This window comes from Strigops habroptila, chromosome 5 (assembly GCF_004027225.2).
Source record: "Strigops habroptila isolate Jane chromosome 5, bStrHab1.2.pri, whole genome shotgun sequence".
NCBI classification, from domain to species: domain Eukaryota; kingdom Metazoa; phylum Chordata; class Aves; order Psittaciformes; family Psittacidae; genus Strigops; species Strigops habroptila.
Window position 1 is genome coordinate 6024413 of NC_044281.2, and position 24844 is coordinate 6049256.

At 43.8% G+C, this 24844-nt stretch overlaps 1 protein-coding gene across 10 annotated transcripts in view; it reads left to right on the forward strand.

Annotated features, from left to right (window-relative positions):
* Positions 1-24844, forward strand: part of AGAP1 (ArfGAP with GTPase domain, ankyrin repeat and PH domain 1) — a 344542-nt gene that overhangs the window by 106865 nt on the left and 212833 nt on the right. For all 10 annotated transcript variants that reach the window (XM_030486188.2, XM_030486189.2, XM_030486191.2 and 7 more), the window contains 3 exons: positions 9315-9400; positions 13351-13492; positions 17348-17482. In XM_030486188.2, the coding sequence (XP_030342048.1) occupies positions 9315-9400; positions 13351-13492; positions 17348-17482 (363 nt within the window). The remainder of the gene's footprint in view (positions 1-9314; positions 9401-13350; positions 13493-17347; positions 17483-24844) is intronic.

Genomic DNA, 24844 nt, shown 5'->3' on the forward strand with positions numbered 1-24844 from the left:
GCAACCTGCTCTAGTGGAAGGTGTCCCTGCCCGTGGCAGGGGTTGGATGAGCTTTAAGGCACCTCCAGTCCAAACCAGTCTAAGAAATACATGGGTCAAATCATGGGCTAGAGGGATAAGAGTTCTCCTTGAAGTGTTAAGCCATACCCAGTTAAAGCAAGGTGCAAACACCATGTATGGGGTAATATTATCACATCATTCAGATATTCTTATTGTTACATAAAAAATGGCAAGGAAGCACTAATATATTATCTTTTAATTCCATGATAACAACCTGAGTGCCATGGGTTAGTGGTGGCCTTGGCAGTCCTTGGGAACGGTTGGACTTGATGATCATAAAGGTCTTTTCCAACCTGGTTGATTCTGTGCTTCTATAACAATGTTTATTCCAGAATTTTAGTAGTAGCTGCAATGACATTTAACAACTTCATTTTGAGATACATTCGCTGACATATTTGCAGTGCTTCTATAAAAGGCCAGATCTCCTGGGTCCACAAAACCTGGTGGTGAGTTGAATGGAGATCAACTGAATCTGAAGTTTTTAAGCATTAAGGAAAACATGCCATCAAAAGATGATTAGCTATTAAAATGGCACAGAATCAGAGGCTGTAATTAATGCCAGTTAATATGGTTAGATAGAAAATGGTGAGGCAGGGGCTTCATCTTGAGGACGAATAGAGGCAATTATGCTGAATTACATGTTTGCAAAGGTCTGTGATCTCATTTCCAACTGGTAGAACATGTAACAGAGCAGTGCAGTCCTGAACTGCCTGACTGAGGCTGCAGGTTAAGCTAATGAGGAACAGGGTGACATCCTGCTGCAGCCCACTCCTGGCTGAACACAAGCCAGCTAGAATGAAATCCTTCATTAACTTCAAATAGTCACCAGCAGCATCTGAAGAAAACGGGAAAGTTGTGGTGCTTCACAGACCAGACTGGAAAGAGCATTCATTTGAGCCGACCACACATTACACACAAATGACACAAAAATGGAGTGACTAGACTTGTGGGTGCAGGGAGGGGGAACACTTCCATAGCAGATTCTCTCTGTTAGAAGACTTGGTGAAAGGAAAAGGAGAAGCCAGAAGTACAGTAACCAGGCTGAGATTCCAGTCCAGTGTTGTATTTCAGACAGGAGAAGAAAGTGATCAATTAACCTCCAAGATAAGTGAGTAAAAGAAGAGCCAGCCTCTAAGCAAGGTTAAAAAGTTACCTAAATTAAATATAGCTAATAGGGGCCTACAAGAAACCTGGAGAGGGGCTTTGGACAAGGGATGTAGGGACAGGCCAAGGGGAATGGCTTGAACCTGCCAGAGGGGAGATTGAGATGAGCTCTGAGGCAGAAGCTCTTCCCTGTGAGGGTGCTGAGGCGCCGGCACAGACTTTTCCCAGAGAAGCTGTGGCTGCCCCATCCCTGGCAGTGTTCAAGGCCAGGTTGGACACAGGGCCTTGGAGCAACCTGCTCTAGTGGAAGGTGTCCCTGCCCGTGGCAGGGGTTGGAACTTGATGAGCCCAGACCAGTCTGGGATTCTATGAAGTTTCATTCGCTACATTAAGATGGGAAGACTAGTGCATGCTGTGTTTTATATATAAAGCTTCTGACAGTCACTGGCATACTGCTTGTAAGCCAATTAGAGCAGCCCAGGCTTAATAAAACTACTGTCGTGGGAGTGGAGATGTAGAGGTAAAGCCACACTTGGTACTCATCAAATGACTCATCTTAAAGAAAGTATGATACCAATGCAAGTTTCTGCTGGAGTTTCAAGTCTCGCACACATACTTTATTAATAACGTCAAAGATGGAAGTTACAGGCTATTTAATTCCTAGATAATGAAGCAGGAAGGACTGCAATTATATTTGAAAATTGGATGGTACTTCAGCATGACCAGGGCAAGTTAGAAAAATAGAGTGGGAAAAGCAAAAGCAGCATTTTAGGGACAAAAGGAGAGTCCTCTACTGAAGGAGGACCAACCAGCTGCAGACAGATGTGGTAGGGTGGCAAACCGCTGGCGCTGCAGATGAGCAACTGTGAATCCCTGTGGGGGGCAGACAGCAGATAGCTCGTCCTAGTCCTCGCCTAACCAGCAGCTTACAATTGGGAATGATTTGAAGTTTCCTGCACTGCTGCTTTGTCCTTATATTTAGTGTTCTCAGCAGGATCATCCGCACTCAGCACAGCTTTAGTTCAATTCCACTGGGGCACACTAGCAATGTCAGATGTTCGAGCTTATTCCGACAGTAAAACTCCTCAGATGAAGATGCTCAAGTATTTTTAAAGCTATATCTTGCTAAGTGTTAAAATGGAAGAAGAAGAAAAAGGTATCTGTACATTTACAGGGGTGTACCCCGGTCCTCTGCTAATACAGTCAGCACAACTAACACCATTTGGTAAGGCAAACTAGCACATACGGTGTCAGCATCCTGCCAAGGATCCCTGAAAGAATCTGTCCCCCATAGTGTCAGGTGACAAGGACCTACAATTAAATTAATGGGTCACTTTATGTCAGTAAGATAGGAAATCAGGCATATCCAACAGCTTTTTGGTTTTACTTGTTATTTTATGGACAGCAGGGGTAGACAGTTGCTTACATGGCACACCCACTGACTGGATATACACTACAAGTCTAATTTTAAAAGGTTATTTTTGTCGAGCCAGCTGCAGACCAACAAAAACCAAACAGCAGCAGTCAATTTCTTTGGGCAGGATGTGATACTACTTTAGTACACTCCTACCTGTTGCCATCACCAGTCTTTTCAAGTTTAAGACACTTAGGTCCCCAAAACACCACTTTCCAAAGAAAGTTCAAAGAGAAGGCTCTGGGGAAACCTTATTGTGGCCTTTCAATACCTAAAGGGGGCCTTCAGGAAACCTGGAGAGGGGCTTTGGACAAGGGCCTGTAGGGACAGGGCAAGGGCAAGGGGAATGGCTTGAACCTGCCAGAGGGGAGATTGAGATGAGCTCTGAGGCAGAAGCTCTTCCCTGTGAGGGTGCTGAGGCGCTGGCACAGACTTTTCCCAGAGAAGCTGTGGCTGCCCCATCCCTGGCAGTGTTCAAGGCCAGGTTGGACACAGGGGCTTGGAGCAACCTGCTCTAGTGGAAGGTGTCCCTGCCTGTGGCAGGGGTTGGAACTGGAGGAGCTTTAAGGTCCCTTCCGACATAAACTAGTCTGGGATTCTATGAGATTTCCTTACAAAGTTAGCCTCATGACTTCAAATACCAGAGCTCTTTTTCACTTCAGTTCCTTAAAAGTTGGCTTCTCACACACAAAATCTTCCAAACACCAACCCATTCTGCCTTTCAGTCTAACAAATCAATCATCTTCTGCCAACATTGCTCAAAAGTTTCATATATAACTTCAACGTTACAGCTTCCAACGTAATTTCCAAGATCTCAACATACCTACTGACAGACCCTGAATGGCATAATCCAGATAAACCCAAGACCTGACTCCTGTAAGCACTAAAGCAGAGATTTCAGGTGCCTTTTTTTTCCTTTCCCTCTCATTTTTTAAATATCCCTCCAGTTTTTATACTCAGTTTATAGTTGGCTTCTATAATATCTGTCCTTTCATTATGGTGTTACATTCCAAATAGTAACCTTGAAGTTAAAATCGGACTTAGCTAGCTGTGATTACACTATGTCTGAGCACACAAAAAGAAATAACACTGAGATGTGCTAAGGAGATGCAGACAAAGAAACTATCATCATCTCAGTTTGTGGTTTGGGTTTCTTTTGTGTTTTAATTACCTCCCAAAATATTCCCATTAAAATAGGAGAACAGAAGGGTCAGTATGTAGTAGCATGTTAGATCTTAGAGGTACAAACCTCTATTTTCCATCTGTATTTTACTGAAGACTTTTCATATCAGTATCACTTGGAATCCCCTCCCTGACCTGCTGCTCACGCTCTGGGGGTGCAGCCCAGGGCACGGGGGGGTTCTGGGCTCAAGCACACACTGAAGCCGGGTCATGGGAAGCTTCTCCTCACCCAACACCCCCAAGTCCTTCTCTGCAGGTATGTCATAAACCTGTTGAGAGATGCAGATGGTGGCTTTTGAAAGGCTCAGTTTGGGTTGGCTTTTTTTACCTGCCTACTTTGTTGGGAAGCTGGTGCAGTTCTGTGCCTATGGCTGTGGTCTCGTGCACAAGCAGAGGTTCCCCAGTCTTACACACTCAACCCAGCTCAGCCACATACGGTTTCTCAAGTGTTGTCTAGCACAATATTTGCATAAAGGAGTTGCCCAAAGGCCAACTTTACATGTATCATAGTTTGTGTTAGCTGTTCTGCTGCCATTACCCGTATGAATTGCTGTGAAGCCCTGAGCACAACTGGATTTGGTGAAAATTGAGTTTAAATGCTTCTTGTGTAATAATGGGCTTCTTGGGAAATGCTGGGAAAAGCGTTTTTCAAGTCCTTTATTTAAATACAAATTTAGGGTAGCAATGTACTGCACCACGTGCCTTGGTTGCAGTTGTCAATTCTGTAGTGCTTCTGCTTAGTTGCAGAAGATCTTGTGAGCATATTTGTTTTCTGATCTTTTCAACCATTTTCTTATATTTGGTCCTGAAATGAGGTATGTGTGAACAGAGGGAATAAATGATTTTTTTCACGTGTTTCCCAGAATAGGAGCCAGATTCTTGGCACTGTCTTTTCTATCTTACAGGGGAAAAAAGGAGAGAATCTGTGAGCGTAAGACAAGTGACCGCTGTTGTCAAATTTCATCTCTCATTGGGAATAGAAAATAAAGGCTTTTATGGCTGCTTCAGTCTTATCTCCTGCCTCTCCTCTCCTGTCTGCCCTGCCCCCTGGTTATGGGAGACATTCAGCTGCTGCATGGCTTTGTCATGTGGCCAGCCCCCCAAATTTATCTTTCTCATATGGCCAACTAACTTCATCCCCGTGGCAATTTGCTTGAATAAAGAGCCTGGTGAATGCAGTTGAGCCTGGGGATACAGCATGAAAATCAGCCGTTGCTTCAGTGAGCAATTACGCAGGGGAACAGCTCTCAGCCAGGGGAAGAGCGGCTGGGCTTTCAGAGCTGGATGAAAACCTTCCTTCATGGAATTCCCGATGTAACAGAAAGCTCGCGCAATATAGAGCACCTTTGATTACAAAGGTGTGTGGTCTTTAAAATTAGTATCTGTTTCCCCTGAAGGACAGCTTCGTGCTGCTGCCAATTCACAGCGCTGCCCTCTGTAGAATGACGTGCATAGAAATGAGATTAGGGAGCTTTTGTTGATTCCCTCAGCCTGGTATTCTGACGTGTGCTGGGTCTTTAGCTCTGGTGGTAAATCGCTGATGCATGGGGTTTATTTAGTTTTATATTGATCAAAGCTGTATTTTTCTGGGGAGCATTTTATAGTTGGAATCTGGCCGAATGCACATGCAGTGGGTTTAGGGGTTGCATCGGAAGCAGCTCTCTGTATCTTCTGGTGGGTATTGAGTGTGGTTCATATGCAGGAGTAATATTTGCCTTCCTTTTGTGCATGTCTGTAAACAAGCCTGTGTGAATTAGTAATGATCTTGGCCTGGAAAACCGGGAATAATGCAGAGTTTTAGAGAAATAAACCACCTCCTGAAATCCTCCCAAATGAAAGCTTCCCCGCACATTCAGTGATTTGTTTTTACAGAATTGCTGTGATACGTCATGAAAACCATTTCCAGCTCCATCTGGCTGGCTGTGGAATTATTTAGGTATTCACTGGCATGTCTTTTTAGGTAGCTTTAGAGGTGGGGTTGGAGCTGTGAGTAAATGTAGCTCCAATGCTGACTTGCACGCCTTCCACTCCAGCATCCTTGTGCTCCAATGTGTCTTTTAGGTCATAGCAGGAGCAAAATCGCTCTATCCTTCAGAGCTGTGGTCCAGGCTGCCAATCTTCCTCTTATCAGTGACCTCCTTTGGCAGGTACATATGGGAGTTGAGAAATTCCCTCATTAAAAAGCTGCATGTGTCATAATACTGATGGGACTAGAACAAAGCTGCCTCCCCCGGGACTAGTGCTGTGGGGGTTTTGAGCTCACTCTTTCAATTAAGAAGGTCATTTCTTTGTTTCAGTGTTGTCAGTTTAGACAGTATTTTTTGGTTCCAACATATATACAGCTATTTAGAAAAACAGAGTGGTATTTGGTAGCCAGGGGAGGCTTCTTGACTTCTTTGACGGGTTGTGGTAGTTCAGTATTTGAACTGGCTGATCTCTCTAATTCCTCTTTCCCTGTGATGCTTTACAAACTCCAAACATGGATTTTTAAGAAAACAACTAAGTGCAGTGCTGTCCAAGCCAAACCATCCCAAAATCACTGGCCTTGCACTGCTTTTCCTTGCCCAACCTGGATGGGTCACGTCAGGGCTCATCAAATCTGAGGCAGGATCAGTCTATTGTTTGCCTTAATCTTATGACCACAGACATCTGCAGGGCAAACACATAGCCTTGGTTTTGTATGCTGGCAGAAATCTGTATATTCTTCACTAATTATACTTTTGTTTGTGTAAATGCTTGATATTAAGATAGGTTTTCTCAATCTCTGTCCTGCGTAGTACCTAATGTTACGATGTGCTCACGATAAGGGCTATTTAACGGTGTAGAAACATTAGTAGGGGTGCATCCTGCTTTGATCTCAGATTTGCATAAAATCTTATTTGGGGAAGAGTGAGAGTCTGCTGTTACATTTCTGGATCTTCAGATGGGATTTGAAATGCTTAGCACAGATGGGAAATGCAGGGTAGTCTTTTAAACACTTTGGTTGGAGGGGTTATTAGATCGAAATGATTTATCCTGAAATATCTAAACCCAAACAAAAATCAATGAATAGATTCATGAGGACGGGTAAGGAACTAGTGCATATTCTAGATAAGAAGCACACTCAGCTTTTAAGGGTGGAGAAGCCACTGGAATAGATTCGAATTGACTGTATGGTCATTGAGTGCAGCACTGCTCTTCCAGCGTGGCAGACTGCGGTGAAGTGGTGCAGCGTGTCAGGATTTGAATTTAATACTAGGAGTAAAAACACATTATCATTGTACTGAGCTCCACATAGTGTTTTGGGGAAAGCAAGGTGTACAAGCAGGTCACTCAGTGTGGATTCCGATGGGAAGAGTGCTGTTGGATAACTATCTTTGTTAAATAGGGAACATTTCTCAAAGCTGCTCCCACAAACAAAATTGTTGGTGACCATGAAGTGGCTCTCAAGAATAAATCTCTCAGTGCTCACATTTGTGATCTGTGGATGTAGAGTTTAATACGACATCCATGGGGTTTTTCAGGTTTGATTTTTTTTCAGTTCTCTGCTTAAGCTTTTCATTTCACCTCGCCTGTACCTCCTTTATGTGTCGGAGGACTGTTTGAACATCCAGGGAGACTTGAAAGGCATCCCATTGACGAGAGGGAATAATGAGTTGGCTCTCAACTGTATGCACTTGGTGGTGTTTTATAATTAGCTGTGTGAGCTTTCAGTGCTGGAAAAAAAAGGAAATAGGAAATGGCAATTACCCAGAACTTTCACTCTTCCATCGCATACATGTACCGCGTTCCCATTGTTACTTACAGCTTTAAAGAGCCTCTCTGGAGGGCTGTATATTAAGTAATTCTTCATCTTTACCACTTCGTTATGAAGCGTATACAATTAATTGATAATGTATAGAAATAATGATCTGGTTAATAGAAATTCAGTTTCTGAGAGCTGAGACTAGTTCCCTTTGAAAGTTTGATGCTTGGTTTTAATGATTCTTTTCAAGTTCCCTGATGATAAATGTATATTTATCTGCCACTTGATCTTCAGAGGCAAAATTTGAAATCCAACTTGGGAGCAAGAGAATGAAAATATATACATAGCTGCTCTGCTCCTTCTGTGCAATTAAACAGCCAGCAATGTGCCAGTCTTAATTGCTGCATGTTTGGTGCTGCTAAGCTTTTATAATAGGGTAGGTTTATAAAGAAAACAGTAAACAAACAAAAAAACCAACAGCAAGGAAACCACAGCCACCCACCCCTGTTCTTTAGTCTTTTATTAAACCATGCTTAAATCCTACATATTGCTGAAGTGTTGAGTGATCTTGATTTAAAAGCTGTTGTAATGATTGGGTTGGGGGAACGGTGGGTCTCAGCCAGTTTGTGGTTTCCCCCAAGGCTAGCAGGTTTTGTGCAAATGCTTTGAGGATCGGTGTATGTGCTGACTGACTTGCTTAGAGAGCTTGTTGGGAGAACAGGTCGGAGTTGTTTCCTCACCTATCGCATGTTACATGCATCAGTTTTGGTAGTATGACGAGTTGTGATGCAAGTGTAGTTGGGAAATAGGGTTCAAATTGGAAATGATTCCAGTAAAAAAAAACAGGGATGAAGAAAGAAGCTTAGGGTGTGTTAATAGATATGTTTTATCTTAGTCTGGTGACTTCAGATGTGAGGTCGTTAGATGATGCTAAGCATGGAGGCCTCGGGGCCTTTGTGCCTTAGGTGGGCAGATATGAGTGGGTTTGCTTCCAACTACTTAGGAAGGCCAAGTTTGCTAATCCTGTCTTAGGCTCGGTCACACCAGAAACCCTAAATGTGATTTGTCGTTATCTGAAGTCCGGCATGAGACACAGCAGGATGCCCAAAACATGCTTAACCCCAAAGGAAAGCAATCCCCATTCTGCTCTTGGGTCACGCGTGAAGTCCCCTTGAGGCCAGTGGAGAGAGGAGGTAATGGCGCAGCTGCTTCATCTAGATCTCCAGAGTAGGTCTTTAATTCCTCCTGCTAGTAAGTGGCACAACATTCTCTGTTAGTTTCGTACATCTCTACAGAGGGACCACCATTGTAGTTTTGTTGTCTAACATGTGTCTAGTATTTTCCCCTAACTGTGGTTTGTGAATATAGAAGTGTCATTTTCATAACATTACGTGTGTGCTGCAAGAACTGGGCTTCTCTTGAGGAAATGCCAAGTCCCACAAGAAATTTATTGTAGTTATAATACACAATATCGTTTGTATGCAACTGTCCCATGTTTGCCTTTCTTGGAGATACATTTCTCACCATTGTATAAAACAAAGGCGACTCTCTTGTAACTGTATGTATTAAAACCAAGTACACCTAACGTGAGAGTTTGTATTTGCAATGCAAGCTTTTGCCTTTTTCTACATTAGCCTTATTTCTTAGAGTATGTGATTTAAATTCCCCGAGTAATTTCTATGTGTATGCATGTGAGCCTGACGGACATTCACAGTAGTTAATTCATTTGCAAAAGACCTGAAGGAAACGCCTTTTTCCACAAGTGAAGCCTTTTTCTATTTTGTATTTTTTTCCCTTTTCTGTGCTGTAACGAGTTACTTTGTGTGACAGGTGGGAGATTCAAGAAGGAGATAGTAGTTGATGGACAAAGCTATCTGCTGCTGATTAGAGATGAAGGTGGCCCTCCAGAGGCACAGGTGAGCATTGCATATAGAGCTTTATCACAGCACGGTTTCCTTCCTTTCAGAGAACTGCCTTTGGGTTATTCTTTCCTGTCTCCTCCTCATCTTTCTGCTGTGGAATCTATCTATTGCTCTCAGGTGAAAAATATTCTGTTTAGAAACTATTTGGAATTTCAGTTACCATGTGAAACTGTAGTAAAGATGCACAGTTAACTTACACTGACTGCCTAACCCCTATGCTTCCACTAGTGACAAAATTGTATGTTTCAGATGCCAGTTTTCTTCTGAGTTAGAATCTCTAAATTATTAATACGGATTTAAGGTGAATAGCCAATTGTTTAATGGTTTTAACCTGCCAGAGGGGAGATTGAGATGAGCTCTGAGGCAGAAGCTCTTCCCTGTGAGGGTGCTGAGGCGCTGGCACAGACTTTTCCCAGAGAAGCTGTGGCTGCCCCATCCCTGGCAGTGTTCAAGGCCAGGTTGGACACAGGGGCTTGGAGCAACCTGCTCTAGTGGAAGGTGTCCCTGCCTGTGACAGGGGCTTGGAACTGCATGATCATAAAGTCCCTTCCAACACAAACCAGTCTGTGATTCATGATATGAAAATGGAAAATAGGTGCATGCACAATGACACACATACTTGTGTATGGATTGTTGCATGCCCTGTTGCTTCCACATTTTTCTCCCTGTGCTATAGAAGACTGAACTATGTGACTTCCAGTCCAGCACCATTGAGTTACCAGATTTATAACTTGGTTTCTCTATAGACGTGTTATCTCCTTGTCTTGTAGAAGGTGACTCATTGGGATTTGGCTTGGGAAGAGCTTGTGATTTTGTGTGCTTAACTCTGTTACTTTATTTGGAGTGATGGGAAGTGTTTGCTTTTGTGATGCTTAAATCACTGCAGACTCTGCTAGCCTTCCTGCAGGCAGCATCCTTGCCTTCAGGCATCCTCCCTTCCACCTCTTCTTACCTGGGCACTAGCAGGTTCCTCAAGTGCACTGGCTGGCCTTGGCCTTGCTTTGCTCGGCTGCTCAGTAGCGGATGAGCTTCCAAAAGAAATAAATAAATGAATAAATAAAATGTAGCAGCAGGAACTGTGCTGTCGCCAAACAGCTGAATGGGAGCAGTGCCAGCAGCAGCAGCTTGTGTTTCAAAGCTCCACTATTGCTCATTAGCAACAGGAGGATTAGAGCATGGGGAAGGTGCCTGGACAAAGCAGAAGAGAAAGGAGGTGGAGGAAGTGGAGACCAAGAGAGACATCCTGGAAGGAAGTTAAAAGAAAAACAAAAAATCAGTGTCGCTGACACATCTGCAGCTGTGTGAGGCAGGAGCCTAAAAGAAGTGCTCTGTTGGAGGCAGTGAATAATTTGGCTCAAGTGCACGACAGTTTCTAGGCCCTGATGCTTAGAGAACGTTCACTCATCTGAAAACATAAATAGTGGAGCTGTAAAGGTACATGCAGTGATCTCAGTATTCTTCTACCTGAAGACAGGGTTTTGCAGAGTTCATTTGGGCTGACTGCGCACTAATAACAGACAGGGCGTTTGGCTTTCGATCTAGGCTAGGTAAATGTGGGGGTTTGAATTCCCATTGTGACTGAGATTTGTTCTTCAGCAGATCATGAGGACAGGAAGGTTGGGGTCACCTTTCAGAAGCTGTTTCACGTGTAAATGATGTTTGGATTTTTTAGGTGTTATTTTGAGTCGTATGTCTGTTAAAGATCTTTAAAATGTTTATTCATTTCTGGGATAAAAAGTTTACTTTCGGGTTCATGAATATGCATAACTGAATAATGAAAAAGGAATACCAGAATCACAGACTGGTTTGGGTTAGAAGGGACCTTAAAGGTCATCCAGTTCCAACCCCCTACCACGGGCAGGGACACATTGTAAAATCTTCATTAAGAGGCTGCTGCTACACACTGATGAAGCATTAAGAAAACCTAGAGGGACTGTTAGCTTCCAAGCTGATGGCGGGATGTTGTAGCTGTAAGGAAGAGTTCTTGGCATGATGCTGCTGAGTCCAGTCAGTGAGAACCCTTCTATAATAAGACCCAAACCCAAGTCCCAATGATGCCATCTCCGGTGCCTTTGGATAGACCTTCTGGTTTGAATAGTTCAAATTTAACAGTGTGGTGATTGACCACATTCTGGCAGTGATTAGGCTGTGTGTAAGCAGTCCTGTTGTTACCACCTAGAAGATTGTCCTCCTGACTGTCTTGGAAACTTCAAACCATTTTTGCTTGTTTTTAAAGTCCAGCTGTAAGAGATGCACTGGTGATATTTGGTTTCAAGTACAATATAGTCATGAATATACACATTAACTTAAATTATCAGCTAATTTGCTGTATGAAAAATAGGCAAGAAATACTACTAGCTCCGGACTATGAAAAAGGAAAATGTAATGAGCTCAGCAGCTTGAGTACGGAAAGAGCTTTCCAGCTTCCTACTGTTGGCTCTTCTTTAGCTTCCCTTTGCATATGCCAGCTTGGGATGCCTTATGAAAACTGAGAATGTGTGAATCTACAAACTAGTGAGGGAAGCAGTTTAAATACTGCAACAGCAGAGAGAAACCTGCAAGAGTTTGTAGGGCTGAAGGAAGTGCTTACAAAGGTAAGGTAGTGCTGTAAAACTTAGCAAATTATTTCCCAGTGGAACCTCCTTGCAGCTCTCTCTGTGTTCAGTGTGTCCCCAAGCTACCTGATGTATTATAGTAGTAATATAATGAAGAGCATGAATACACATGGCCAAAGGTTGTTTCCATTGGTCTAAATGTGGGTAGGAATGGAGTCACTTAGGGAAAAACAAAGGCAGTGAGGTAAGCTTGACTTCAGTCCTTTTTTGATGTCTTATATACATTTCCTGCTATGGTAAGTGTGTTTAAACAGTCTTGTTTGTTGGGCTTCTTCAGCCTGGAGAAGAGAAGGCTCCTTAAGGGGAGACCTTAGAGCAGCTCCAGTGCCTAAAGGGGCTCCAGGAAACCTGGAGAGGGGCTTTGGACAAGGGCCTGTAGGGACAGGACAAGGGGAATGGCTTGAACCTGCCAGAGGGGAGACTGAGATGAGCTCTGAGGCAGAAGCTCTTCCCTGTGAGGGTGCTGAGGTGCTGGCACAGACTTTTCCCAGAGAAGCTGTGGCTGCCCCATCCCTGGCAGTGTTCAAGGCCAGGTTGGACACAGGGGCTTGGAGCAACCTGCTCTAGTGGAAGGTGTCCCTGCCCGTGGCAGGGGTTGGAACTGGATGAGCTTTAAGGTCCCTTCCAGCACAAACCAGTCTGGGATTCTGTGATTCCACTTGTGAGCTAAAACTTTTACACTTGTGTGGTCACTTAAGGAGCACCTTGCCTTAGCCTGTATATATTCCTGTCTTTTAGATTATTGATGCCACGAGGCAATAGTTTAACTCTGAAAGCTGATCAAGACGCTCAGTACTGTTTGCTGAATTGGAAATCTGAAATTAATGTTTTTTGGTCATTGATCAAGATGTGAGAATTACTAACAATGCTGCAAGACCACAACTGTTATACTTGTCCTGGCATTAACTGAAACATCATCATGTATGCATGTAAATGACAGGGTGGGGAAATAACACGCTGAATGAGTGCCCAGAGATAAGTGCTACTCATTCAAAAGTCACAAATTCAGAAATATGTGGCTGCAATGTTTTCTTTTTCAGGGAATCAAACCCAATATGCACTGATAGTAATTGGGCTTGTAATATCATATACCCATGAAGGAGAGATGAATTGCAAGTGTGGGAAAAAACCTTTGCGTATCCCAGATGCCCATCACTTGCAGAGTGAGGAGACTGATCCTTTTGGAACTGTTTGCCACTTTTAAGGCCTTGCTTATTGTCACTAGGTTTCTCTGATGTGTATTTCCCTCCGAGTAAGGTAAGAATGTTTCTCTCTGTTTTCCTCTTCACTGCTTTCTCACAGTATGCCTTTTCCATTTGTATTCTGCAGTTTGCCATGTGGGTGGATGCTGTTATATTTGTCTTCAGCTTGGAAGATGAAATTAGCTTCCAGACTGTTTACCACTACTACAGCCGTATGGCTAACTATCGGAACACTAGTGAAATCCCAATGGTACTAGTGGGAACCCAGGGTAAGTGCAGCCTTGATTTATGAGTGTATTTCTATTCCAAGCTGGCAAAGCCATGTCCCATCCTTTCCCCTTTCTTGCTGCCACTCATCTGATGATGACAGCATGGGGGTAAACTGGCTGCTCATCAGCAGGGGGTTGTTCTGCCCTTGGGCTTCCTCAGCTGCCTTGCTGCAGGGCTGTGGCATTGTGAGGACTGATTTGAGGTGGGAGACACATATCCCCGCAGCACCTTTGGGAGAGGGATTATTTCAAAGAGTATTCCAAAGAAATCTTTTCAGTGCTTGCTGTAGTCCCAGTGGGTTCCTGGATCCACAGGGAGGTGCTAATGTTGTATTTGGGCAGGTGAATCAGCAGTGTAACAAAGTTCTGTAAGTCAAACCGGTTCAGCTTCGTAGGCCAGAAGTGATCAATATCCTGGCATTCCTAAGAGCAGATGGATCAGAGACGAGAAAACTTCAACAGTGTGTTAAGAAGCAGATGTGAACCGTGTCCCTGATCAGTATCTCTGACAACCCTTTAGATCCACTAGGAATACAGTGACAGTGTTTTGTCACCTGAAACAAACACACGCACACCCCATCCTGTTTTCCCAAACTCCCTTCTGGAGCAGCAGCACGTCACAGCTATCCTATGGGGAAATGTGGTAAGGGAAAAGTACCAGTAAGATTTCAGTTTCGTTGGTATCTGGGCTGTCTGTTGGATATTCCCTGCCTTGTTTTGCCAGTGCATCACATTAATGTCATGAGTTGCTCTTGTAGGTTTGCTTTTGGGCATCTTCCTTTTTTAGTGTATACCACTGGTTTTGGGGACGTTGAGGCTTTTCAATGCTCTCTCAGCTTATTCTTTTGTCAGTCTTGTGGTCAGAGAGCAGTTTGCTTTGCCCTGCCTGCCTGCCAAGCTGCCACATGAAGGCAGGGGAAGTGTGGGGAGCACAGAAGGAGGAATCACAACCAGGCTGTAGGGCGGAAACAGATGATAAAGAAATGAAAAGGGAAGCAGGGACACAGAAAGTCCTAGGATAGCAGAAACTACAGCCAGAAAGCAGAAATTAGCTGCTTTGAAGGGCCACACTGTCAGCTCAAAACTGGAGTTAAAAAAAGAGAGGGGGAAATGTTTCCCTTTTATTTCTGCACTTCCGACACTGGGGTTTGCAGTCTTAGTCCCATTATTCTGAGAAAGGAATTTGGTTTTTAAAGCTACTTTTCTCTTGCAGCACTGATGCAAGAGGGATTTTTTCCAAATCTCAGAATCCCGAACTGGTTTGTGTTGAAGGGAGCTTAAAGCTCACCCAGTTCCAACCCCCTGCCACAGGCAGGGACACCTTCCACTAGAGCAGGTTGCCCCAAGCCCCTGTGTCCAACCTGGCCTTGAACACTGCCAGGGATGGGGCAGCCACAGCTTCTCTGGGAAAAGTCTGTGCCAGCGCCTCAGCACCCTCACAGGGAAGAGCTTCTGCCTCAGAGCTCATCTCAGTCTCTCCTCTGGCAGGTTAAAGCCATTCCCCTTGTCCTGTCCCTACAGGCCCTTGTCCAAAGCCCCTCTCCAGGTTTCCTGGAGCCCCTTTAGGCACTGGAGCTGCTCTAAGGTGTCCCCTTCAGGAGCCTTCTCTTCTCCAGGCTGCCCCAGCCCAGCTCTCTCAGCCTGGCTCCAGAGCAGAGCTGCTCCAGCCCTCGCAGCAGCTCCAAGGCCTCCTCTGGAGTCTCTTGAACTGAAGATGGAAATACTTCTGATTCTGGGAGTAAGCATCAAGAAAAATACAGGGTTTTGGCTTCATGAACTGTCAAACAGTGCAGTGAAATGAAATATAAAATCTGCTTGTGAAAAATATGTTCGAAATGTACCTGTTTGACATCCAGGTTGTTGGTTTTGACTGGAAATGAGCTGTGAAATGGAATCTCTCCCAAAATGTTAGCGCTTGCCTGGTGCTAGGTTGGACACAGGGGCTTGGAGCAACCTGCTCTAGTGGAAAGTGTCCCTGCTCTGGCAGGGGATTGGAACTGGATGAGCGTTAAGATCGTTTCCAACCCAAACCAGTCTGGGATTCCGGACATTCTCCTCTGTCTGTTTGTTCTATGGTGGGCCAGGCTGTAGCACTGAATGTGCTCCAGGAATCTAGTGTTATTCCTCAGTTCCATCCTGGTTAAATGTTCTCAGCGCCCTCTGCTGATTAACAAAATAAATCAATCTGTCGTCAGCTTTCCAAGGAACTGCTCTGGTTTCATTCATTAGATCTCATGAGAAGGTGGTGAGAACATCACTTGAGCTATGGTCGTGTCATGCCGCAGCGGAGCCTGCGATGCAGCATTGCATTACTCACTGACTTCATGCTCACATGAGGCTTTATTTTCCCCAAATAACAAATGTAGTTTTGCTGCCTTGGACAATAGCAGATATTTGGGCAAATTCCCTGAGCAGCTCTAAATGCTGAAGCCAGTGCTTGTTGTGGTGGGGAGCTGGGAGCTACACAGTGTTGTAGAAGGGGTTTCACTGCTGTCTCACCTTAAGATCTATTGTTCCCAGAGCTAAGAATTAACCATAACACCACCAGAACAGAAAATGTTGCTGCTTCAGATGTGTTCATAACATTGTCACAATGAACACTGAATGAAGCACAGTATACGTGAAGCAGTATAAGCTCTGGAGAGTTCTTTGCTGTGGTGGAGTAGCAATGAAGCAACTTGTTCATCTGTTAGCAGGGTTGTTACTTTCTTCTCGTGGAAGGTGTGTTTTTCAGCTTCTATGGATAAGCTCTAAACTTGAGTTGAAAAGAATACATGCTCTTGAAGCAAGGCATGAGGGGTTATTATTTGTTGAGATAAATACCATTTTTACTGGCTTTGCAGTGTGTTCACACAATGTCTCATGGGCGCCTTTACAGCAAGGTTTGAGACTCAGTCATTTACAGTAAGTGCAAAATGCTGAGTCCTAGTGTTGGCTAGGGTTTTATCAAGAAAAGCATCTCGTGTGTGCAAATCTTAGCACTCCCCAGGTGCTGCAGTAGTACTTGGTGCTGTTTCTCCCCCCATCCCGTTGTTTCTCTACTGAAAATGTTCTTGTCCTTAGAGACATGTCATATTTTGTGCTTCACATTCTGCAGGTGAGGGTTACTGGTAAGCCAATGCTGATATTTGTAGGAGACCTAAAAGTGGTTTGACATGATCATGCTGCGAGGGCTGGAGCAGCTCTGCTCTGGAGCCAGGCTGAGAGAGCTGGGCTGGGGCAGCCTGGAGAAGAGAAGGCTCCTGAAGGGGAGACCTTAGAGCAGCTCCAGTGCCTAAAGGGGCTACAAGAAAGCTGGAGAGGGGCTTTGGACAAGGGCCTGGAGGGACAGGCCAAGGGGAATGGCTTTAACCTGCCAGAGGAGAGATTGAGATCAGACATAGGTAAAATGGTTGGATGGGTTTGGAGCAACCTGCTCTAGTGGAAGGTGTCCCTGCCCGTGGCAGGGTGTTGGAACTGGATGAGCTTTAAGGTACCTTCCAACACTAAACCAGTCCAGGATTCTATGAGTCAATGTTCATAATAATCACTCGCTTCTTTCTTTAAGTATGTTTTACATACTGAAGAGCTCATGTTCTTTGATGTGATTGTGTATTTTTTGCAACTACTGAACTAAATACCTGCTTGAAGTAACCAAAAAGCATTTTAGGTTTTTCTTGGTTTTTAGAGTCAGTCAATGTGCTGTTGAATTTAGTAACAAAGTGTAAAATGAGTGATGTGCACCCCTGTTGTTTCCTAGAACGTTGTAAAAGTCTTACTGTTTGTACTTGCATTCACTGCTTGGGTTTTGGTAATCATAAGATAATGCTTTCAAATGATATTGAAAGATGTATTTTTCTCCTGTTGTTGCTGTAGATGCCATCAGTTCCAGTAATCCACGTGTCATAGATGATGCCAGAGCAAGGAAGTTATCGAACGATCTGAAGAGATGCACTTACTATGAAACCTGTGCTACATACGGGCTCAATGTGGAGAGAGTCTTCCAGGATGGTAAAGAGATCTTTTTTCATTTATCACACAATACTGTAGCTGGCTTCTGAAATCACCACTGATGTCTCAGAGCTCAGGTACTTGCCTCTCTTGCAAGTATTTGTTATTATTTAATTACAGAGAGTTCTTGGTTTTAGGGATGTGTTTTGTTATATTAACATCTGTAGCGACAGGACAGAGGGTGATGGGTTTAAACTGAAACAGGGGAGGTTCAGGTTGGATACAAGGCAGAAGCTCTTCCCTGTGAGGGTGCTGAGGCGCTGGCACAGACTTTTCCCAGAGAAGCTGTGGCTGCCCCATCCCTGGCAGTGTTCAAGGCCAGGTTGGACACAGGGGCTTGGAGCAACCTGCTCTAGTGGAAGGTGTCCCTGCCCGTGGCAGGGGGTTGGAACTGGAGGAGCTTTAAGGTCCCTTCCAACCCAAACAACTCTGTGATTCTATGGTATTACCTTAAGGAAAGTAGAGATCTCCTTATGCTGAACACAGCACATTTTCAATGATGTGTTCTCTACCAGCACCTTTAGCCTTAAACTCTTTTTAGTCTTTCTTTATTTTTCAGTTTTCTTTGTTGCTTGAGTTACTTTAGCAAGGATTTTCTTATTTACAGTGCTTGTGGAGACGTTGGGAGGCTGTTTGTGCAAAGTAGTTGAAAATTGTCTTGCGCATTTGAGACAGGAAAAATAAATGGAGAAAATTGATAGTAATACAGTAATCATGAGAAGTAAGGCATGACATTCATGGGGTGTTTGGTGTTGGCAGCTTAACGGTGATTTAAAACATGATTAGCAGCAGTGGTTTAGTTCGCCTTGTAGGAGGTACTTAAGGTTATAATTTACCATCTCAAAATAGAACAAAACACAAACCAAACAAGGCAAAAACAACTAACCCAAAGTTCTTTCTGACCATCTGTACCTCTTTTGGAAGAGTCAGCCTTCGGAGGTGCTTCTGTGGCTGGAGAAGCGATGCTGACCTTGGTCGTTGCTGTATGAGATGGGCTTTGTGCACCCTCTAGTGGAAATTCATCCAGGAGTCTTGGGGCTTTGCTGTCTTCTCTACGGTGGTTTAGTGACTGAACATGTCATCTCTTCGTCACAGCGGTTCTTCATTACGTTGAAGTACTTCTCAGAGTTCCTCAGTTCTGCAGGGGTTTTGTTACTGGCTTTTCATTGTGCTGTCTGTGGTTATGTGAGACAGGGTCACATCAGTACCTGTGGGAGATGCGTAGGAAGACAGGTAACATTTAAAAGAAACCCCAAAACATTCACATTTTCAAATGGAAAATACTAACATGTACTGGGATTAGTTCCGAATAAGGGTGTTTTTACCTATCCTGGTGGTAGGATTTCAGAGGGCAGCATTTGAAACTCTCTCTTTGTGCTTTGCTCCCTGTTTTCTCTCAAACTAGTTGCAGAAATTACTGTTTTCACTGCCTAGATTTTCTATATTGAATATAGGTTTCAAAGCAGCAGTAGGGGCTTTTGTTGGTACATTTAATTTGGAGTGCTAGCTAAAGTTAGATTTTTAATGCTATATTCCAAGTCATGGCGTTTGTGTATCATTGTACAGGCAATGTTTTGAATTCTAGTTTATTTTCCTTCCTTCTCATGGACCTTTTGAGAGACAAGTCTCTTGGCACACAGCTGCTGTGACAAACTTGGAAGCTTCCAGGAAGCTTCTTTGTGCCTCTGCTTGGTTTCAGTAGTAAGTAGAAAGAATTGACAAAGATCATGTGTTTAAGAAATATCAAGGTTTTGTTGAACCTACATGGAAGCCTACCAACAATTTCATGTTTGCCAGCTATTAGGATTAGGAATACTGCTGTATAAATGTGTTACAGTTGCCAGACATGTCTGGGACAGAATCCAATTCCTGATAATTTTTGCTATTTCTTTCAGCAGGAAACAAAGCAACTTCTTAACTGCATAAAGTGAGGTGTGTGAATGACCAGAGCAAGTTGTTAATAAGGAGCACTTGATTCCTGCTCCTCTACTCTGCTCTGGTGAGACCCCACTTGCAGCACTGTGTGCAATGCTGGTGTCCTCAGCATAAGAAGGACATGGAGCTGTTGGAGCAAGTCCAGAGGAGGCCACGAGGATGATCAGGGGCTGGAGCAGCTCCCGTATGGAGACAGGCTGAGAACACTGGGGCTGTTGAGCCTGGAGAAGAGAAGCTGCTGGAGACCTCAGAGCAGCTTCCAGTGTCTGAAGGGGGCTACAAGGATGCTGGAGAGGGACCTTCATCAGTGACTGTAGCGATAGGACTCGCAGCATCTCCGTGGTTTCCTCTGGCCTCGCTCCAGCAGCTCCACGTCCCTCTTGTGCTGTTGCCCCAGAGCTGGATCAGGGCTGCAGCGGGGGTCTCCTCAGAGCACAGCAGAGGGGGAGAATCCCCTCCTTGGCCTGCTGCTCACGCTCTGGGGGTGCAGCGCAGCACATGGGTTGTATTCTGCAATACATGTATTATGTGAAATTGTATTCAATAGGCAGTTAAAGATAGCATCATAAAATGCACACTGGTTTTACACACATACTCCAATTTTTAACTTCTTTGTATGTTGATAGGGATGAAATGTAAATGTATGCAGTCATACCTGATGTAGTTCAGTGAAACTTTCCACAATGGCTCGTGACTTGGCATTGCTGGCACATCAACTGTAGAACATCTTAGTGCTTTGTGAGTCTTGACTGTGTGCAGCCAGTCTGTTACCTTACTGGCTTCTGCTTAGGGTCACGTTCTCTGAACGTGCTGTTGAACTGGAGTGGCTTTTCTTCATCTTAGAGTAAAGGAATCAGGACCCCTCTTCACCAAGGCAGCCAAACATCTGCCCAGTTGCATGACTTGGACCCCATACCCATGGTTTAAACATTTGGTGGGGTGCTGGTTGTTTGGGAAGTTTGGCGTTTGTTAGCTGGGGAGTCGTGTTTGGTTGTGTTTGGATTTGTTTGCTTTAAATTCATGTGAATTCTGCAGTACAACCTCTGGAGGCACTGACTCTACAGTCCCCCTCAAGGGACTTGTGAGGCTTGTTTGCTCAAAAGCAGGCAGCACACAGCTTCAGTTAATAACTTCTCTTTGTGTTCAGATCCTCTGCAGAATAAATGGAGCCAATTAGCCAACATCAGAAAGCCTAGTCTGACTCAAGAAAACCACTTCTTGATGTAAATATTGTCACTGAACAAAGGAAAGGGATGAGGCGAGGAGGGACAGGCTATGAAGAGGTCTTCTAAATGCTCTTAAGCATTTCTTATGATTTTGAGCAAACCCTGAGTCAGTGCCAGCAGCCTTCTTAAATTAACTGTGATATTCAGCAAACTTGAAAGGGGTTCAGACCAATTATTGCATTTCATTAGTATATTAATGGATAACACAGGGGGGTTTATTGTGTGTCGCTAAGGAAAAATAGTTGTTGACGAGTTAGTAGCTGTATGTAAAACATGAAGCTACTAGACCCATTAAGACTGTTTTTCTCTATATTGAGATTGGTTTTAGACCTTGCTTCCAGCTAGATGGGTATCTCTATTTAGGTATAGGATTTAATGACTGTTGATTATATTCCAGGGTAGGTAATGCTTGGTGTTTCTAAGCTCCAAGTGTTTGCTTTTCTAGGTCTGTGAGGGTATTTCAGTATGTTAACCAAGGTCCCAGAGCTTTTGCTGGCTTGTCACTTTGATAAACACTTCAGTCTTCAGCATGATGTTAGTTGGTGTACGTAGGGTTTTCTTGTGAGGTGTTTGGGGGTTTTTGGTTGTTTTCTTAATGTGGCTATTGCAGCAGATTCAGTGGGTGAGATTGGCTTTGCTTTAGTCGCATTAGCATCAGTGCTCTCGTTTTGGACGCAGCAACTCCTGTTGGATGTTTTCTAACCAAGTCCAACACTCTGCTGTGGTTTGCATCAGCTGAAATTCACATACATAATTTAGAGTCCAACTGCACTCTGTTCTTCCGCTCTCCCTTCTGATTTTCAGGAACTTTGACTTGCCAGTGAGTTGGTAAATCTGAAACTAACTGTAAACTTCCATTGTCCAATCCCCTGTTACCAGTCCAAGTTACAGGAGGCTTTTCTTTAACGTACTAAGTACTAGTTTTCATAGAATCATAGAATCCCAGACTGGTTTGTGTTATAAAGGACCTTAGATCTCATCTGCCTAAGATCTCATCTCAGCCTCCCCTCTGGCAGGTTAAAGCCATTCCCAATGTCCTGTCCCTACAGGCCTTTGTCCAAAGCGCCTCTCCAGCTTTCTTGTAAGTCCCCTTAAGGTATTGAAAAGCCACAATAAGGTCTCCTGGAGCTTTTTTGTTACAGAAGGTGCTGTTTTACAAGCTTTTTTCCTAAAATCTAGATTCCCGTTTCTGTTTTCTGCCTTGGTGTGATGCAGACTTACCTTTTGGCGGAAGAAATGGAAATGGCATTAAGGGGTCTTTTACTTCTTCATTGCACACACATTAGAAATCAGATTTCTGATCTTTCCCCTCCAAGCGTCCACTGTTAGTGGTCATCTATTATGGCTTTTGTTTATTATAACTCATTTCATATTTTCCCCACGGTTGAGTGGTAGAAGAATTTAATTTGAATGATTATTAAATCCAAACACACTGTTTACAATGCTTCAGTGGAGTTGATAAATTCACTGTTGATGGTAACAGAATATAGAATCATTTAGGTTGGGAAGACCTCTAAGATCATCAAGTCCATAGGTTCCTGTTTTGTTACACAAATGCTGCTTTACAATAATATTTCCCTTTTGTCAGTAGCAACTTTTTATGAAGGCTGCTGTGTAGTGAATGCACATCTGTGTATTCTTAGATAACTGTTAATGCTTTAAGAAGCTGAAGACTGTAATTTGTGGCCAGAAGTTGTCAGGGTGCTTATTCTTAGTCCTTTGGAGCATGCGTCTGATGAATCTCTCATTTTCCAATACCCCAATAATAGTTTGCAAATAAAACTGTTCCAGTAGTGTGATGGAGCTTGTAAATTCCTACGTGCAGTCAGTGTTCAGGCTTCCTGTGATGTGACAATCAGTTTGGAAGAGCTTGTACGCTAACATGGAGCAGGAGTTTGGATATCGTAGAGGGTTGTTGTTAACCTTCAGCCTTGTCCCACTTGGGTCTGATCTTCGATGCAGTTTGAAGGTGGAACTGCACCGAGCCGGCCCTGAATTTCAGCTTGAAATAAAAAAGACAAATTCCAGGTTCCAGGGGATTAGCTTAATAATGTTCCCAATGAAGGAGGGTAATAAATTCCTGATATTTGGAATACAGAATTGTCAAACAGGGGAATTATCTTGTAAAAATCAGATCAAATGCTAATAAGATCCATTTTACTTCAGATTTCCCAATTAAGAATTAGGGTTGGGTTGGGATTTTTTTTGCCCTGCTTATCAGAATGCATTTTATCAATGACACTGGAAATGATTATTTTAACATTTCTTGTCAGCACAGGATTGTAATGACTGTGTACTGCCCTAGGATGCCTTTTTAATGATTTTAGCCTTCTTGAATTAGCTTGATGTACCATTAATGCATAAGAATTGCTTTTATTTTTGTTCATGATGTATTCATAATTGCACGTCTTTCCCTGCTTTATGTTCAGATTGTCTTTGACCCATTTAACTGTGGGCTGTGCAATTCTCTGACGTGGCAAGGAGAAGCAAATGTTCAAATACTGAGAGGATAAAATTTTACCATCAATGGAATTGAAACAAAATGGTTTGAACCTAATTTTGGTGCAGAGTTGAGTCTGTTCTTGTAGCTCAGCAGTTCACTTGGGTTATATGCCTGCTAGTGATCAAAGTAAAAGGTGTTTACATCTTTAAGCGTGGAGATCCTTTATATTGCTGTGGTTACCTCTGTAACTGTACAGGTATGGCAAAATGCTGGAAACCTGGTTGTTCATGTTGGATTTATAACTTTGAAATTTCTTAATTCTGGGGTGATGAAACCCATCTTAAGGGCACCCACTTGTGTAGTTAGGATTACATAGAAATGTATTTCTTGTGTGTGTATATGTATGTATATATATGTTAATCCTGAACCTTGCTGTGAAGGCATGTGGATCTGCTGGAGCGAGGCCAGAGGAGGCCATGGAGCTGCTGCGAGGGCTGGAGCAGCTCTGCTCTGGAGCCAGGCTGAGAGAGCTGGGCTGGGGCAGCCTGGAGAAGAGAAGGCTCCTGAAGGGGACACCTTAGAGCAGCTCCAGTGCCTAAAGGGGCTCCAGGAAACCTGGAGAGGGGCTTTGGACAGGGGCCTGTAGGGACAGGCCAAGGGGAATGGCTTGAACCTGCCAGAGGGGAGACTGAGATGAGCTCTGAGGCAGAAGCTCTTCCCTGTGAGGGTGCTGAGGCGCTGGCACAGACTTTTCCCAGAGAAGCTGTGGCTGCCCCATCCCTGGCAGTGTTCAAGGCCAGGTTGGACACAGGGGCTTGGAGCAACCTGCTCTAGTGGAAGGTGTCCCTGCCTGTGGCAGGGGGTTGGAACTGGATGAGCTTTAAGGTCCCTTCCAACACAAACCAGGCTGGGATTCGATGATTTCTGCAGTGTCAAAGTTCAGAGCCTCACTCTTAAGGCGTTGCTGGGCACGTCGCATTCTGTGAAGATGCATTTAGTGGAAGATTTTTGATGCAACTTAGTTGTGTTACATACAATGGATGGCATTGCTGCTGCCATTCTCTCTTAGGAAAAAAATGCATTCTTCAGGGTTGGCTCTGCTTTAGGTTTGGGGTTTGGTTTATAGTAATATGGCATGTGTCCTGAACAAGGGAGACAGTGAAAACTCAATCCATTCTGTTGTGCTTGTGGTAGGTTATATGTATCTGTTACATGAATCATCCAACTCAGACTTGGGAAGTTTTATGTTGTGTGGATGGCTGTAACACACAAATTTAGAAATGAAAGTAGTGCTAAAAGTGTGACTATTGAGGCAGGAGTTACAACTATTAAATGGCAGAAGCCATCGCTGCCTTCCACTTTGGACTGTTAGCTCTGGTGCTGTGCTTTTGCTGTTGGTTTTGGATGCTTTATTTGCAAATCAAGCTAATCTTTCATTATGGAGCGTGTCTGTGTGTAAACATTTACCAGAAATGCTTTCTTCCAAATCCAAATAATATTTGTAATGTCATGTTGAAGGACTATGTCTAAAGGGGGTACCTTGAATTGCAAATTCTCCACTAAGGGATGGAAGATGACAAATTAATCCTTGTACAGCCGGCTTGCAGGGAAAGGCTGTCACTTGCTATCAGTATTATCAAGTCAGCTTTTATAGATGTGTTTTCATTAGGAAATGTTAATCAGTCTAATGGGAAGTAAATAAAGTCTCAGTCCTGTTCTGCTGACAGCTGTTTGAGGAAGAGGCAATATTCACTCTTG